This window comes from Chlamydotis macqueenii, chromosome 2, assembly GCF_036417535.1.
Source record: "Chlamydotis macqueenii isolate bChlMac1 chromosome 2, bChlMac1.mat, whole genome shotgun sequence".
Lineage (NCBI taxonomy): Eukaryota > Metazoa > Chordata > Aves > Otidiformes > Otididae > Chlamydotis > Chlamydotis macqueenii.
Genome location: NC_141557.1, coordinates 53194745 through 53212006, shown reverse-complemented (window position 1 = coordinate 53212006; position 17262 = coordinate 53194745). Strand labels below are relative to the sequence as shown.

Below are 17262 nucleotides of genomic sequence, written 5' to 3'. Positions count from 1 at the left end.
TTCCTCTGTCCAATCACTTTACAGTCTTCAACTATTTTATTCTCAATAAAACCGTATTCACAATAAGTCACACGAAATAGTTTCACATGAGAATCATGTGATTTCCTTAAAGTCACAAAAGATGTTGTCAGAACCAGGACTCAGAAGCTGCTCATTCCCAGTACAGCCCCCTGCACACTCAGCACGCTCCTGTATTATCAACTGCTGACCTTTTAAGCATTTGAGTTGTGACGCTTCCATAGCAGGAATAAAGAAGGACTAGAGTGTGAAAGTTGCCCAGAGTTAAACTGTCGTAATTGTTTCTGCCTACAGTGTTGATGACAGAACTGCCTACCTGGCCCTTGGAGCAGTGAGGAACATCTCACTCAACATTTCCATCTCCAATGTTGGGGATGACGCCTATGACACCAATGTTTTCTTCAATTTTTCTGGGGAGCTCTTCTTCATCAAAATGTGGCAAAAGGTAAGAAAGGCCAGTCTCACTGTGAGCAAGTCTCTTAACTTTAAACCAATTTAACTGCAAGATGTAGGGACAGGGGGTGGCCTGGTCCACACTGCTGAGATATTTGGAAGTTATTTCTGGTTATGCTGGGCTTGAATTTCTTCCAGGCTCTTTACTGAGCTTTTTATTTTGTGGGTTTGATCTGTGTAAATTACATATTTTGTTTCTGTAAAAGACACAGCACTGTTATTTGGAGTGCACTAATGAAAAATAAAGACCGTTTGGTTGAGGTATTAAGAGGTAGAGGGAGACTGGTTTGGAAATGAGTAGGGTACCAAATGGCACTGAAGTGCAAAGGGTGCCTCTGACTTGAGTGGTGCCATACTACACTCAACAGTCCTGGTCATCTCCTGACCTGTGCTCCTAGGTTTTCTCCTCACTGAAACCAAGATACAAGGTTATTCTTTGCTCATGTCCTAGTGTGAGTTTGGGTTATAGCCAGGGCACACCACTAGATCCAAGAGCTCAAAAGTACTGTTGATGTTACCCACATGGAGTCAGGTGAATATTTTGAGCTTTAATCTCTTTACATTTAGATTTAAATACTTGGATGTTTTGATTAGCACGAGTTCATTTAGAGATAATGTTGTTGAAATACAAACACTGAATCGAGCTTTTTACAAACTGATCGCCACAAAAGCTGTCTGAGTGTGAGTAACGTGAAAATAATAGTGCAGAATGGGAGGTTTACAATCGTAACAACATTCTGACCATTTGTTCCTGCTTTTCATAGTTATTTCAGAACTGATGGAGCTTTGCTTTGTTTTCTAAGCCATAAGAGCAGTGTTAAAAACAGTAGTACGACTGTTGTGAAGTATGGGATTAACTTGGTCCATTGAACCAATGACATTTTGCCATTATTTGTCATGGTTTATGATAGATTGTGGTTATTATAAACTTCTTAATTTAACTCATTACATAATAAACCAAAATATGATATTTTTATAGATGTTCATTCTCTTGATGTTCAGTTCTGACTATTATGTTTAATACAGTTGCAAGCTTCAGAAAGTTGTCTGTGTATTATAAGCATCATTTTCAGACTTTATGTGCTGCAAGTGAGCAGTTTATCAGGAGGAAAAAGCAGAGGATAAAATAGAAATGTCTTATGCCATTACACAACTTCTCCTTAATGGAAGTTTATGTGAAGACTTTCAAGGTCTGGCCCAGCTCCCATTATAGCCAGTGGGAAGTTTTCCATTCCATTGCACTGGAAAAGAAACAAAGCTTCATGTATGTTCTTTTAAAAGGTTGTTGTGGCTTGGTTTTTTTTTCTGTGCTTACACATTGAATATTTTACACACATGGATTAACTGGAACACCAGTTGCCTTCATTGTTCTTGGCCAACACTGTGAGGGAACAAGCTGAAGATGATGTGCTGTTTCCCTTTTACCTTGAGCCTGGGTCTATTGCAGACTTGAAACATCTGTGCTGAATGTTGCCTAGAAGGAGCAATTTCTGGAAGCAGATGACATTGCTGTATGGTTTTCTCACTGCTCAGTGTGTCTTCTGCTAATAGAAACTAGCATTTCTTAAAAACAAAACAAAACAGCACATATTAAGGAAGCAGGTAAGCTTCCTTCTTCCTCAGGTCTCGCAAACAGGATCAGGGGATAGTCTGCTATTATTCCTGCTGTTCCACTGTTGTTGTGAATGGAGTTTGGAGTTTTTTTTCTGATAATTGTTTTAGTAACTCAGCTTTGAAAAAATGAGTCACAGAGTTGTGTTGGGCTATTTTACTTCCTCTCGGTCAGCTTTTGCTTCGGGACGAACTAAAGTATTGTTGGCCTCACCATTGGTCCAATTGGGAAACTCGGTTATAACCTCATAGCCTCAATTGCAGTGTTATATTTTCCCTAAGCTATTTGAACAATTATTTTTTTTTTTTTTTTTTAAATATCATGGATTCCATGTTTCATAACGTACTCCCATCCCTTGACATCTGTGCATAATATGTACTGTGCATGTACTTTAAATAGACTTTATTCCTGGTTGAACATTGCCCAGGCAAAAATCCAGAACATAAAGCCAGAGTAAAAATGACAACTCCTAAGGTTTCCCTTAGTGGAGCAATTTCAGAATCAAAAGAGCTTGTTGTTGTAGGAAACTTTCAGCAGCAACTGCCTTTAAATGAATAACAGTACAGTGGAAGAGAACGGTCTCTTCCATGTGGTTGCTGGATCCTTTTTCTGCAAGGTGACTCTGAGAACGAGGACTGTGTGGTGGGCTATTGTAACCTGTCTCTGGAGCCCTTTCAAGATGTTTGTTTTCCCTGTGTCCCCAGTGGGGACATTCCTAGCAGATTCAATGCAGTTTTGTTTCTTTCTATAGGTTGATTAAAATGAGACCTGACAGTGTAAAAATTTAATGCTAGCTTTTTTTTTTTTTTCAACAGGGTTATTGAGATAAAATGACACACACATCTTGTGCTTGAAAAGAAATGAATGGCCTAGCTCAGGAACGATGATGATAGTGTTCCCTGAAGGATGTAGTGGAGGTGGCCCCTCTTTTTTTCTGGAGACTGAGATTTTATAAGATGAGGTGGAAATAGACTACCTGGTAGGCCTTTGCCATGTCTATATGAGGTGAAAAAGCATTTGCTTACTGATATTTAAGGGACTCCCACATGGTCCACTCTCTGATTTTCCTGTTGTGCTGCAGCTGGCCCTCCCCAGCTCCATTGATGAAGCCCAAGATTTTCTTCCCATAGCTCCTGACAAACAGTGCTTCTCTTAGAGGCACAGTATGTGGCACAGGCTGACTTCTTATTCCTGCCTGTGCTCCCTGTAGTGCTTTTAACTCTCTTGTCACTGCTCCCTTCTGAAGGGGTGGATTGTTTTACAGGTGTGTGGGAGTACTACACTGCAGTGAATTTCATAATTTGTACACTAAGAAAAAGATTCCTTTTGAAATATAAAGATATTTAATCACGTTCTCTTTAAAACAGAAAATAAAAGGGAAAAAGAGAGAAAGACACCTCATGGGGTCACTTAGAGGGTTTTTTCTTTACTATGTTGGCAAAGAAGTCTTGGTCCCTTTTTCTGTGTAGAGTAAATTATTATTACTTTTTTTTAATCTTGAAGTTTGTTGTCCTGTAATCTTAATTCTACTTCAGGAAAGCATCCTATTTCAGAGTCCGAAAAATCCACTGCGGTGAAACCACTTTCCTATAGAAGAATGCGGAGTGCTACTTGTGTGCTAAGTAGTCTGGAAAAAGAATTAAAAGCTATTACTACTAATTTCTACACCATTTTGCATCTGTTGGAATTGCCTATTGTCTTGTGATATTTTGCTGAAAATGCTTGTCAGCAACAGGCACTTTAGAAACTGTTCATTAGCTGCTGTTCAGCGCAGAGGGCTATTTTCAGTCCAGTGGCAGAAAAAGTGCTGTAAGCTTGCTGGCAGTAGCATGTAATGTGGTAGGGTAGGGCCATATCTGTATTAAATCAGCTTAAGTATGGCATGAGATTTTTATAGCAGTCATATAAAAATAGCATATATAACATAATAATAAAAACAACAGCAATAACCCAACATTTATAGCATTTATCTCTCACTGCTTTACAAGGCCTGGCAAGAATCTATCAGCTAACCCCATTTCAGCACTGGTTACAGAGAGAGTAGGTCAGGAAATCCCATGGTTGACCGTCACTTCCAGCTGCAGATTGTTCCTAAATTTCAGACAGGCTCCCAGCATGCAAAGCAGCTGTGTGTAACATTCCTGCTGCTTCTCACAGCCGCTCTCGCAAGTAACAGCTGAATGAAGTTAACAGGGCCAGGCTAGGGCAGGGTTTCCTCAGGTGCAGTAATTTCCTGTGATTCCTTCGTGAGCATGTCCGTGAAACTTTGGTGTTGAGTATGAATATTGCCGATGACCAAGGTCATGCTGCTTACAGGCTCTGGGCTTTTTCTTCTGACGAGTAATATGGTACCATCTCTTTCTGGGTTAGCAGGGAAGTCATGAAATTTGGATATGAACTCTTTCTTCCTCGCTCCCAGAGCGCTTGCTGGCGTCTCTTGGCTAGGATTGCCCAGAAGAGCTGCAGACGCAGGCAGAGTTTAATTTTTTCCAAATTGGAAATTCTCTTACATCAGTTTCCCATACTACTCATATTTTCTAAGAGTCTTAAGATTGGCCAGGACAAGATACTGATAGGGCACGAAAGTGAAAGACACGTGCCCTCTTTTGGATCCAGCTGTACCACTGGAAGAAAATGTAGGTCTTGGGTATTCATTATGTCTCTTTTCCAGCAGTTATTGTTCCTTTGGATCCACTGGCAGACAAGTTAATGTGATCACTCTCAATTCACATCTAGCTGGTTAGCAGAAACCTTTTAAATTAGTGGCTTGATTTAATCCAGCTGATTTTGCATAGAGTGAGTTGGACTTGCTCCTGTAAACCACTCTGCCAGAGGGTCAGAGGGGAGTGATGCCAAGTAGCATGGAAGCTGTGACCCCTTGCACTGACTCAAGTGCCTCTGGCAGATTGCTGGAGCTGTATATCACTTATGTGAAGGGATCTGAACCCTTTTGCCAGGAGAGCTTTTATAGCCAGGGCTGGGAATATGAGTAGTGTGGCAGTAACCATGCCACATGCTGCCTCTCCATTTTTGCAAACCTGATGCTTAACTTTTGCTCCTGAGTGCACCAAAATGTTCTACATCCCTAGAGTAAAATTGACCAATTTCTTAATTGGGAAGAAAAAAATATCTGCAGTTCAAGCTATGTGACATCATTGTTTATTTTATTTTTCTTTTTCTGTGGATGCTCAATGAAAATCTCAACTTTTATGCTTCCCTAAGGATAAGTAAGGAGCAGCACCTTTTCAGGCCAGGGGCTGTTAGAGCCATCTGATACCCTCCTGCTCTTAGCAGGCAGGAATTGAAGGCTAGGCTTCTGCTCCAGACTTTCCACTTAGGATTCATGTATCACTCCCACGTTCAGGGAATGGGCATTGGAGACTGAGTTTAGTTGTGTAATTAGTACTGATCGGAGTCTTGACTGGAGTCTTTCCTATACTCTGATTTATCATGTTTATTTGAAAGAAGTCTTTGTTATTTTTTCCCAATAAATTAACTTGATGAATAGAATGCAAAAATCCCTAAAGTCTTCTGGCAAAATCGCGATTGGAATAAACGATTCAGAAGCCATGATTTCACAGGACTTCACATAGTGTTCTGCTCAGTGTTGGAAGAGCCTATGTGAGTTTGATTGTTAAATCCCATTTTCAGGAGCAGCTTAACACTTAGAAATCTCATTGAAGGTTGGTAGTGTATACGGTTCCAAAAGTCTAAATGACTCTGGCCTTGCAAAAACGAATGCAGCTAACTCCAAATAGCTTTAAAAATCCAAGTTTTTGCAATCTTAAGCTACTTGCAGGGAAACAATGAGTTGCAGTGGGGGATCACCCCAAGCATTTCCACAGAAAGCAGCAGAAATGTCAGATTCAAGAATACAGGGCTTTTGATTACATTCCTGTTTCTTTCAGGTGAGATTAGGCAGAAGTTTTGCAGTATAATAGTGTGCTATAAATTTTTGTGAGGATTTGGGAAGTGAGAAGTTGGTTGTTTGTAAATAGCTCGCAATTAATAAGCTATTATCAAACATCTCTGTGTTTAAGGACTTGTTAGTCCTGGAATAGCATATGGGATCACATACATCAAGGTTTATGCTGATCAGGTGGGGCTGTGCTCTAGGTTATGTGATGTGGAAAGTGTTTGTCCTGGAAGTAGCTTATCATGACTCTTGCATATATAGACATAGTGGTTTTGGGGAGTAGCCTGTGATGCTTTGTGTGACTGAGTTTATTAAGGGAGGTTTTGTTTCACTGCCTAGCCCTGCTCTTCCCTTGGGACTCCGAGAGGAATGGTTTTTTAAAGAAAGAACAGCTGTGTGGATGAATACAGTGATGTAAAAAGGACTTTTTGTAGAGGCTAGAAGGCAGCCTGTGCTATAGCAAAGCCCCTTTACAGTGAATCCCAGCCTACCTGCTGGTGTACCACCCTAGGTGGGGTTTCACTATGGCTGGGCACCAGAAGATGTCCTGGTTTCCATCCAGGTGAGGGAGGTGGGTGGAGAAGGGCTCCCTGGGCCACAGACAGTAGCTGCCCACCCCCTTTCAGTCCCCGTGTGGCCTATAGCTCACCATCTGAGCTGCTTTCCCTTGTACGTCTTCGAGATCTGTGCAGAGCCGGGAGCCAATGCCATGGTCATATCAGTGCCAGCCATGGGAGAGGGTTTTGGAAAAGGGATTTGGCTGTTGCTGAGATCCAGCCACCACAATTTTGATAGTTCTCTTGATAAACTGCATTTCTGGTAGAAGGGGGGAAAACCCTTCATAGAGCCCGGTATCCAGTGAGCTCAGTACGCTTGATCTTGGATGTGCTTCTTTTACAGGCTATGCTCTCCCTACAGGTAAGATCACCAGTGACTGTCCTGTGTCCCAGTGTCTCTCTTCATTATCATATTTTGCTCTTAAACTCAGTGGAGAGAGACTGGCCAACATTTGAGGTGAGAAATCTATGGGACATGATTTGTCTCCTGAGTTCTTAAGGATGAATCTTAAAATTGTCCAAACTTTGACATCCTCTGCGAAAAACTTAAGTAAGAGCTCATTTGCATGTCTTTCAGTGGCTTTCGTTACAGCAAGAAGCTGTTGAGTTTGGGGTTTGTTTTTGTTGTAACTTGAAGCTTAAAGTTTATCGAGTTTCTGGCATGAAAGGTCAATTCTGTTCTTGCAGGCGTTTCTTTTAGTCACTGTTAAGAGAGGCGTCTCAAGATGGTGCCAGAAGATAAATGATACCTTGAGTGGAAAATACAATAGAATTGTAAACATATATATATATTTTTACACTATGTGTAAACAAATATATAAATATTTGTGTTATATGGATAATATATGTGTATACATATACATGTATTTACATTTCTTAGTCCTGTGGGTGCTGTGTGGCTGGAAGTGGTGGCAATTGCTCTCTTTCACCTACTTGTTGAAATTTCCCCTGTGATGCTAGTAGGATCTGTAAATAAGAACGCAACCCTCTTTAATCTTATTAAGCACAAGGCATGATTCTGCAGCCATAATTTAGGTGCAGCCTGTCTGAAGTCAACAGCAGTTTTGTCTTTAGAAAAACTTTAAAAAAAAAACCAGCTGCATAGTCAAAAAGATGAGTAAGGGTGTGAAGAGTTTTCAGCGGAAAATCCAAGGAGGGGCCAGCACTGCTTAAGAAATCATGAGCTTTTCTTTCCTTGGGTTTGACATCGGGTCCCTGGGATTTTCTGACTGTCTTGTGAACGCCCTGGTTACTTCTGGTATGAAAGGAAAGTCATGGCTTTTTTTTTTTTTTTTTTTTTCTTCTTTCTTACTCATTCTTTGCTCTTTCCCTTCCTTCAAAAATGTGGAAAAGCTCTCAGGAGAGCTTTGATTTCTTCTAGGGAAGTAGGTGAGGCAGGCTCCCTCCTCCTGGAGCAGCTGACAATCAGTGACATAACCCTGGGTTCAGCCTGTATCAATCTGCGTTCCTATTAGCAGAAGCAGGCACGTTATCCCCCCCTCCAAAGGAGGCCTTCAGGCCCCAAATCTGTCTTTTTTTTTTTTTCAGAGAGGGAGCTTCCTGTGGCATTTCATCCAAACCAGAGGCATTGAGCGAGGCAGAGAGGAAAAGCAAGACACATTTCAGCTGGCTCCGTTGCAGGCTCTGGGGATGAGCGGGGGACCCCCTCTCTGAGCTATCTCAACGGACGCCTGCAGCCCGGGCAAGCTGCAGGGGATGCTGAGCCAGGCATGTTCCCAGCCAGCAGTGCTTTCGCAGCCTGCCTTTGGGAGTAGGCCAGAAAACCTGCACTTGACTTTTGGCCATCGCCATCTGCAGAAAAGTAATGCAGTGATTTCCACTTAGCAAGGGAAAAAGGAGGAGCGCACTAAAAAGCTGCTCTATAAAGTGAGTGGCACCTCTTAAAGTAAAGCCTTACAAGTGGACTGTTAAGCTTTTGTTTTAAAAAAATAAAATATATGTATTAAAAAACCTGTTTCAATATCCTGGTGCAGTAGGTAACGGACTATACCTTTGCATTTCAGCAGTCTCTCTAGGTTATATAGTATTTATCATGTCATCAGGTCTTTCTGTGGAAAAAGCCCCAATGAGCCTTGTATTTGAGTTTCTGAAAGAGAAAAACCAAAAACCCCACACCTGTGTCTGTTTGCAAAAAGCATTTCCTGGGGTTTCAGACTTGCCTTTGGTTGTTGGGGATTATAGGTTGAGCTAAGGTTTATTAATTCCAGGAAACTACCCCATGCCAAACTCGTTATTATAATAATTATTATTACCTTAATATTATTCTTTATAGTTGAAAATTACTACCAAGGAAGAAGCGGGATGCAGGGGCTGGGGTAAGGCTTGATTTTATTAACTGTGTTTCCTCATCCAGTTTATTTTTTTTATTGTTATTTGTGAGGTTTTCCATTTGCTTTGTCATTGAACTATGTGTAGTTGATGACATGTGAGTTTATTTCCTGGACTGGTTGTTAGTTTAAGCTTTTCATTATAACACTAAAAGAGAATAGCTGTGTTGCAGTTGAATACACCAATATTTGGTATAATTGATGCATTATGTACAGAAGGTCGTCTTACAGTATATATGGGCATATGTTATCAGTGCTTTCAGAAATACCACTAGGAAGTGAATATTCGTTCATTTATCTGATTTTTGACGCTTGATTTTATTTCTGCTTTTAATTTTAAGAGAAGCATATTTTGAAGATATGTTTTTGTTATTATAGAATAATAATGTGTATAACCCATTGGTTATCTGAAATAATTAAAAAACAATTCCCCAGTTAAAGTTGCCATGCAACCATGATATGGTACTCTTGAGATACATGTGTGTGTGAGCACATATATACATACTTCTACATGTAAAGTGAGATGAAGGAAAGCTTACTGCAGAGCCCTTTGTCCTCCCAGCAGCTTCCCTGTCTCTGATTTTTCCCTGGCTTCTTAAAGAGCATGAACTTGTATGCATGTGAATACACTGCTGTTATAAAGCTTATCTTACTATTCCTATGCACAGATCATGAGGGAATAATAAAGATTAAAAGATGGATATTCACCTACAATTTTTTTGAAATAGAGGTGTAATCTAAAGCAAGGCAGTGCTGACAGATTACAGCAGCATATGTAGTTTGGATTTACATATAATGGTCTGAAGAATATAGGAACATGCCAGTGTATAATTCTGGACATGCTTTTTTTTGACTCTCAAGACTTAATTTTCTTTTCTGGATAATTGCATTGTGTCTGGACAGGCATTTAATCCAACAAAGTTTCTGCAGTTTTAGAGAAAGGTGTTCTTTTAGGAATACCACAATCTGAATTACTGCTGAATTTATCTGAATGTGTGTCAGAGATATTTTGTGTAATAGTTTTTATGGTTACTTTTAAAATATATCACTGTGGAGTCACAAATCTGATTTTCCCTTAGTCTTCCTTTTCCTCAGAGTTTTACTATGTTTTCGTATGTGGAATTTGAAGGACATGGTGAGTACCTGGAAGTTGCCTTAGGCTTAGTAGTGTATTAGTGTACGTATTAGCTAGCGTAGTGTTTTCAAAAGGTGTGTCTTCACATTTTTATGAACAAAGGTTTTATCTCAGTTGGCAAACTGGTTGAATATTACTAAGTTGGCACAATTTTGTGATGCTTTGGTACATATGGATCATGGATCTTTCCCATTCTGCACATAAGTCTCCATTTTTAATGAAATCTTTGGTCTAACTTGAAAAATATTGTGGCAATTTATGATACGTAAGACTGGCAGTTGTGCACAGGATAACCTTTTGTAGGTTTCTTAAGATGAGACTTGTAATCAAGGGATGCGGAGAGGAAACAAAAGTATGTCATGCTCAAGTGTTTTTAAGTTACTCTTTTGCAGGGGGTGGTCTAGCTTGAGTTTTTTGTCACAGTTGGCTCATGGTCGAGTGGTCTTCTACGCATGGACCTCTGAGTGCTTGGCAAAACCATTGGACCAGACCAGTAAAGATACAAATTCTAAAATAAGGTGCAAATACTTGGGGGAGATGGAGTTTGGATTAGATTTAGTCCAAGTTTCCAGCTTTGTATTTGGCTGCGCTAATATCTCGGGACTGTTCCTGATGCCGTGGCACTTGCAGCCAGCACTGGTATCCCACTGGAGAAGCAGCATCCAGACCAGTGCTCCAAATGGAGAGAAGGTTTCTGAGTTCATTTTCCATTTGCCTTTCGAATGGTGGGAGTTCAGCTGAGCAGCTTGCTTCCCAGTTATTTTTGTTCCTGTTTAATTGTTGTCCTGTTGTGGGGTGCAAAAGGCTGTTGCCTGCACCATGTCAGGAAATGACGCTGTGTGCGAAGGGAGAGCTCTGCATCTCTTGGAATAAATTAAAAACAATATTTCAAGTGATGGCAACAAAAGATTTGTTTTTCAAGGTGGATACCTAAGACAGCAGCTGGGGAGGGCATCTAATAAACCAGCTGAATGGACTTCGGGCAGCAGGGGCAATGAATTTTTTTCTGCTATCCTGCTGTCTGTGGTAGGAAGCAAAGAAAAGAAAAGGGTGCTTTTACACCTCGTCTGGTCAGGCTGTGGCACTCCTCACTACCAGATCAAGTGGGTGCTAAAAACATGCAGGACTGCTGGGGGAGGTCAGCAAGTTCATTGAAGAGGAATCCCCAGAGGGTTAGGGAGTACACAGAAATTAACTCAGGCTCAAAACGTCTTTGAGTCAATAATGTTTGGAGGTGGGGAGAATACTTAGAGGAAAATAGCTCTATATGCATGCCTTGCTCTCGTACACCTCCCCAGGCACTCAGTTTGGCCACTGTGGAGACAGGTTACCAGGATGGAGAGCTTATTTGTGGTCCCATCAGCCTCTCTGTGTGGCTGTGGAGATAATAATGTTTTACCTATGTGTGTGCTGAACACTAAGCAGTCTTGGAAAATCCAGCAGTTCCTACTGAAAGGGAATGAATGATACAAATAAATATAGGGATGTGCTTTTGTACTGTTACACACCGATTTATTTAGATCCTGCTGACACTGAATTTTAGGTGTGTTTAGGTTTGTGTTGCAAAAGGCGGGCAGCAGGAGTGGTACCAGGATCCCAGGTCCCTTGTGCAGGCTCTCTGATTCATTTTGCTGCCATCCAGCGCTCCCCTGTTGCTGGACCTGGACCTCCACGCTCACTGTGCAGCTCCCGTGGTCTTTCTCCTGCTCAGTGATGGCTCTGAACCAGAAACAGGGCTGGTCAGCCAGATCTGTCAGTCTCCCGGCTCTGCTGGACCCTCAGGGGCACTGGGAAAAGGGCAGTGGGACCCCTCCTCAGGGTGCAGCTTAGTTAAACTGACTGTGCAACCCATGACACTGGTCCTGAAAAATAAGAATATTAAATGATCTATGTGGTTAGAAGTGATGGTTGCCATCCTTTCCAATATCAAACTAGAAAACTCATGCAGAAGTAAATGGTGTGTATAAAAAAAAAATCTACTGAAAAGACTCTGCAAATGTAAGCGTAACCTGCACGTGCTTGGCTCCTCCAGTAGAATACCTACTGAAGATAGTAACCTGTGGGTGCAAAATTCCTACTCTAAAGTGGCTGTGTTCGGGTCATTTGCAGTGTGTGTGTTTGTAACTGATTTTTGCTCTAGGAAATAGTTTCTTTTGCTTGGCTTCAAGCACACAGTTACCTTTTTATTTTGCCTTGTGCCTTGTTAATGAATGAGGCAATGTATGGGTGCATGCATGTGTGAGCGTGTGTAGGGAAGAAAACAGCTGAATTGGTTCAAAAAATGGTACAGTTTGAATAGACGGAAAATATAAATATTTCTGACAACACTGGGTTGACTCAGGGATCCTATATGCCCCTAATCCTTCTCCAGCTAAGGCAGAGCAGTCTATTTTTTTTTTTTTTATAAAAAATAAACTTGTGGTGGAATTGGTGCAATTGTCAGAACTTCTGAAAGCCGAATGATTGGTGTTTCCAGTTCTGTTAGCTCTTTGATCCAAGAGGAAAAAGAAGTCTTAGCTTTATTATTACTCCTTTTGATTTTTTCTTTTTTTTTCCTTTTTTTATCTTTTTTTTTTTTTTTTAATGCAGCAGCCATAACTTTATCCATATGTATTTATAGGGCAAGGAGTATAGCAATAGGAAGAACATGTATTTTGGGAATATCTGCATGGTCAGGTATCTATACCTGACAGTGTGGTATCTTACTAGCCCCTCTACAATCATGACATATGTTTCTCCCATTTCTCAACTGAACTGCCCACGGAGGAGAAATTAAAAATTATTAGATGGTCATGAGTGGAGCCAATGGGTTAATCCTAGTTTGAAACCAGTATACTTTTGTCTGTCTGCCTTAGCTGGAGAATAGTGTGAGCAGTAGATCTCAAATGAAGTTTGATGTTAGCTTTTTCTTTCTTTCTTTCATTTTTTTCCCCAGTGACTGTACATAGTTTTGAAATACTGCATGCAAAGAGGAGCAAGAGCAAAGGGGCCTGTTTATTGTTTTAGCCAGAGTGTTCCAAGCAAGGAATTCTTTCTCTTTCTATTCCAAGCAATAATTACATTTTTACACTATAGAAAGTACTTGTTATGTGAAAGGCACTTGTGTCTTAGTAGAAGTTATGAGTCTGATTCTTTAGTGAGGATTACAAAGGACACCGAGTCACTGGAATGAGTTTTGTTTGTTTTTATTAGACTTGAACTTATACAGGCTTAGAAAGATAGTTATTTCTTGGTAATTGTAGACATGAATTGTATTAAACTATTCAGTAGGTAAGTTCAGCTTGCAAAACTTCCTTGTATTCTAAGCCTAGTGCTTCACGTCTTTGCATTTTTAGTAGTTTTTTTTTAATTGTGAAGTGACATTAACTGCCCTGTGCTAAAAGCAGGCAGCCTTTGTTGTCCTCACGTTTCTTGGTTGTCTGAAGAGAGGAAGTGACACAGTGAACAAGAAAGGCCACTTTTGAGAGACAAGTGATCATAATGCAATCTTAAATGAAGTTGTCTTGCTAGAAGTACCTTGTTATCACTTTGCATCAATTAAAGGAAGGAAGAATGAAAGAAAAGATCAATTGCAAGAGGGAGAAACCAGAAAGGGATTCAAGTGCAAGCAGTGCTCCCTGCCACGACCCACTAAAGATGTTTTTTGCTTAAATACCACGAAGAACAGAGGATTTTGTCTGAATCCTTCCTGCAAAAAGAACATTCTTCCTTTTTTAGTAGCAAATGAATGAACTGACTTTGGGGCTGGTACTGATCTTCCTCCAACATTTCCCAGATTGTTTGGAAGAACAGAAGCAGGCAAATCCCATCCCAAAGCCCGCCCTACTCAGAGCCAAGCATTAAAAGCAAAGAGAAGCATTGGCAGAAAGTGGTTGAGGGAAGCTCTCAGGCCCTTGTGTGCACCTCCAAAGCTTCAGATAGCGAAACACCCAAGAAATGGTGTGATAGGAGGCTTTCTTGGAGAGTTTCCAGTGCCTGCAATCAAGGTAGCTGCTGGCTGCCTCCTTGCAGCCTTTCAGCTCAGGTGGTTGCTCCCCAGTGGGATGTAGGAAGCATTAGAGGCTCGTGGGGATGGGAGGGAAAAGGCAGCTAGAGCTTTCTGGCCCTGGGAAAATGTCTGGTTTGAGTTGTGTTCAGGAGTTAGAGAGGCCTTCAGGAGCCTGAGGTTATCCTAACTGAACAGGCAGCCTCCTACACTGAGAAAAGAGATGCGAGTGCCAAGCCTGATCTAATCCATGCTCCCTGGGGCATGGAGGTAGCTGCAGGGGCCAGAGCCTCAGTGTGAGCTCCTGGACTGATGGTGTCCGCAGTGATGTCACTTCTCAGATGTGAATTGCTGCTGCAAGGAGGAGAGGTGGCCTCAGAAATGCAAACTTGTCATTAACAGCCAGATTCCAAGAAAAAGATATTTGCTCTACTGAGAACTGTTCTCTTCTGTGACTGCTTTTGTACTGCTGTCTGTGGAAAGGATATAAAAGGAAGAAATAGGCTCTCATCTCTATTCCAAACTTTTATGAGCCATAGTAAAGACATCACAGGGAACATCTGGTGTCTCCAGCCATTACTCGCCTGGACAACTTCACTGAGGGCACTGGTCATCCAGCACTGTAAAACAGACTACCATCCTGTACTTGGGGGACACTCTATCCGTTTATCCTAAATAACAAGCTTTATGTGACTTAGTCATACAGCCCACTGTGCCCAAATATAAAGAGCAGTCCTTATGTTGCTAACAAGGCCCAGGTCCTGCCCAAGCGTGCTCCAGTGGATGAGCATTATTGTGTGGGCAGATGGAATTCTGACCTTTAAGCTGCTCCCGCTCTGCTGGCAGCGTACCTGTAGCTGTACATTAACACATATGGAAAAGGGTCATACAGCCAGGCCTGACCTGAAACACGTGTAGCCGAAGCATGGCCAACCTCACGATGAACGAGGGACAGCTGACCTTACAGCTTTATGGGGACAGTGAATCTTGGTGATCTTCCCTGGATTATTTCCTATATCTTGAAGAAATTAAATTCATCAGTTCTTAGCAGTCAGGGAAAAAAAAAAGATTTAGCTTGTGTAGTACAGTGAAAGTTGATGTAAGTCTAATTGGTCTGTTAAAATGAGAGTTAGTGTGGCAGCAAAGGAAGTGAAACTTCTCAGAGTGGCACCAAATCCCCCTTTCTCCTTATAGCTCCACCACATGCCCTGCAGGTCCCTTAAAAGATGGGGGAAGCAAAAAGACAGTTGATTTTGTTGACCAGTTCTGAAACTTGTTTTGGGGCTTAATCACTTATGTGAGCTGAGTGAACAATTTCTGCTGCTTCTTCAACTTCTAAGACAGTGTGCTTTAAAAATCTGCTGTGCTAGCTTTTTGCCAGTTAAGACGAACATTTATGAGAGAGAAAGAGAGAAAAAAATCAGAATATTGGTACCCAGTAAATAGATTTTTTTTTTTTTCTTTCTCTCCCTTTTTACTCAAAGACTTTCTGTGTCGGCTGGGATTGGTGAGCTCATGGTCTATAAATAGGTTCCACCCAGGGAGGAGAGGGAAGAGACAGGAGGCTCTAATTAATTATATAGAAATAGTTGTTTTGACAAAATAAGCAGCAAATCCAAGATGTTTGAAGCCAGACTCATTGGGCTTGGGGGTGGGGTGTGCCTACAGCATTTACTAGTGAGATCATGGAATAGGACAGGAAATCTCTTCCTAATGCCAAAGAAAACTTTTTTTTTTTTCCCCCTAGTTCTTTTTATGAAACAACTGTTGATGTTCCCCAACTCCCTTTCAAGCTTATTTTCTGATAATGAATTAAAGGATCAATTCATTATCAGAATACAGGTCCAGGCGCCCCGCTCCACCAAATCTTTATATGCACATTTGGCTGCATACGTGTCAGCATACTCGGGTGTGCAGTTTTGCTTGCTCATGTAAGTGCTGGGATGATGAGGGCCTTCGCTGGTGAGACAGCAATTTGTGGAGCTGCAGAATTTATGATGTGCAACATTCACATTTGCTGATTTGGTTTGTTAGGGGAATATCTGTGTGTTAAAAAGTAAAGGAAAACTTTCAGTCCCTGTGAGACCTTTAAAACAGACCTTTGCAATGCACAAACAAAATCTTTTTATTCCATTGTGTAATTTGATTGGATATCCAATATTCTTCAATAATTACATTCAGGAGGTTAGATAGATGCTAGTTTCATGACAACGTCTAGCTGAGCAAGTCCATATTCAGTCTATATCTCTTTCTCTGTAATATTTTTCCTAGCAAGTAATGATTAACAATAATTTTCACACTATAGTTGCTATTGCTGATGATTTATCATTGACCTGTCCTTTGTGTTATTCACATTGTTACTTGCATTCTGCTTGTGTTTGGAAATTATTTACAGAAGAACATTGTGAAGAAGAAGAAGAACAGAAGAAACCTGTGAAGCTCAGACAACAAAACTGTTATTTTAAACTGAGTAAAGCCATCTTAATTTCTTTCCATCATGAACATCTTTTTCCTCTTTATGTGTGATTCTGTCACACACTTTGCTTTGGCAAATGGAGAAGTGCACACAGAAGAGTTTCTGAACACAAGGTGTTTGCTTGAAGTTGCTGAGTAAACCACGTGTCAAAAAACTGGAATAAAACCATGAGATTTTTGCTCTGAAAGCAGAAAATCCCTGAAATGCAAATGAGAATTTTTCCTGGACCTTTGATTGCTTTTAAAGCCACTTGTGCCAGATCACTGCAGTCCATCTTCAAAGCTACTATCAGTAAGAGGACTTTTTTTATTACCAGGCCACATTGCACACTCACAGCTCGTGAGAGGACCCGTGACCTTCCCAGGCGGCCCAGTTGCTACCACCGTGTGCCACCATCGCCAACTGGGAAGCTAGCCCGAGGGAAGCAGGGCATCCCACTGCTGTGCACAGCTTTCCCTCTATCTGACCCCCTGTTTGTGCAGTGCTGGGAGCTGGGCATTGATGGCAGTGGGTGTTAGAATGCTTTGTGCATTTGTAACTCCTGAAACAGATGAGTGAAAAGGAAAACCAAACCCCAAAACTACTGCCTCCGTTTGTGAGACACTGAGATTTCCAAATGTGAGCGAGTTGCTGATGCCTTTACCTTTGGCTGTGGGCTCAAGAAATTGAGGAAGCTCTGTGCCTGGCAGGGTCTGGCCCAGAAACATGGAGGAAATATTAACTATCTGTTCAACAAACAAGACAGTACTGCTGACAAGGAGG

At 41.2% G+C, this 17262-nt stretch overlaps 1 protein-coding gene across 1 annotated transcript in view; it reads left to right on the top strand.

Moving 5' to 3' along the window:
- ITGA9 (integrin subunit alpha 9) overlaps positions 1-17262 on the top strand; it is a 222812-nt gene that overhangs the window by 144031 nt on the left and 61519 nt on the right. The window contains exon 18 of the mRNA XM_086743008.1: positions 313-463. Within this exon, the coding sequence (XP_086599134.1) occupies positions 313-463 (151 nt within the window). The remainder of the gene's footprint in view (positions 1-312; positions 464-17262) is intronic.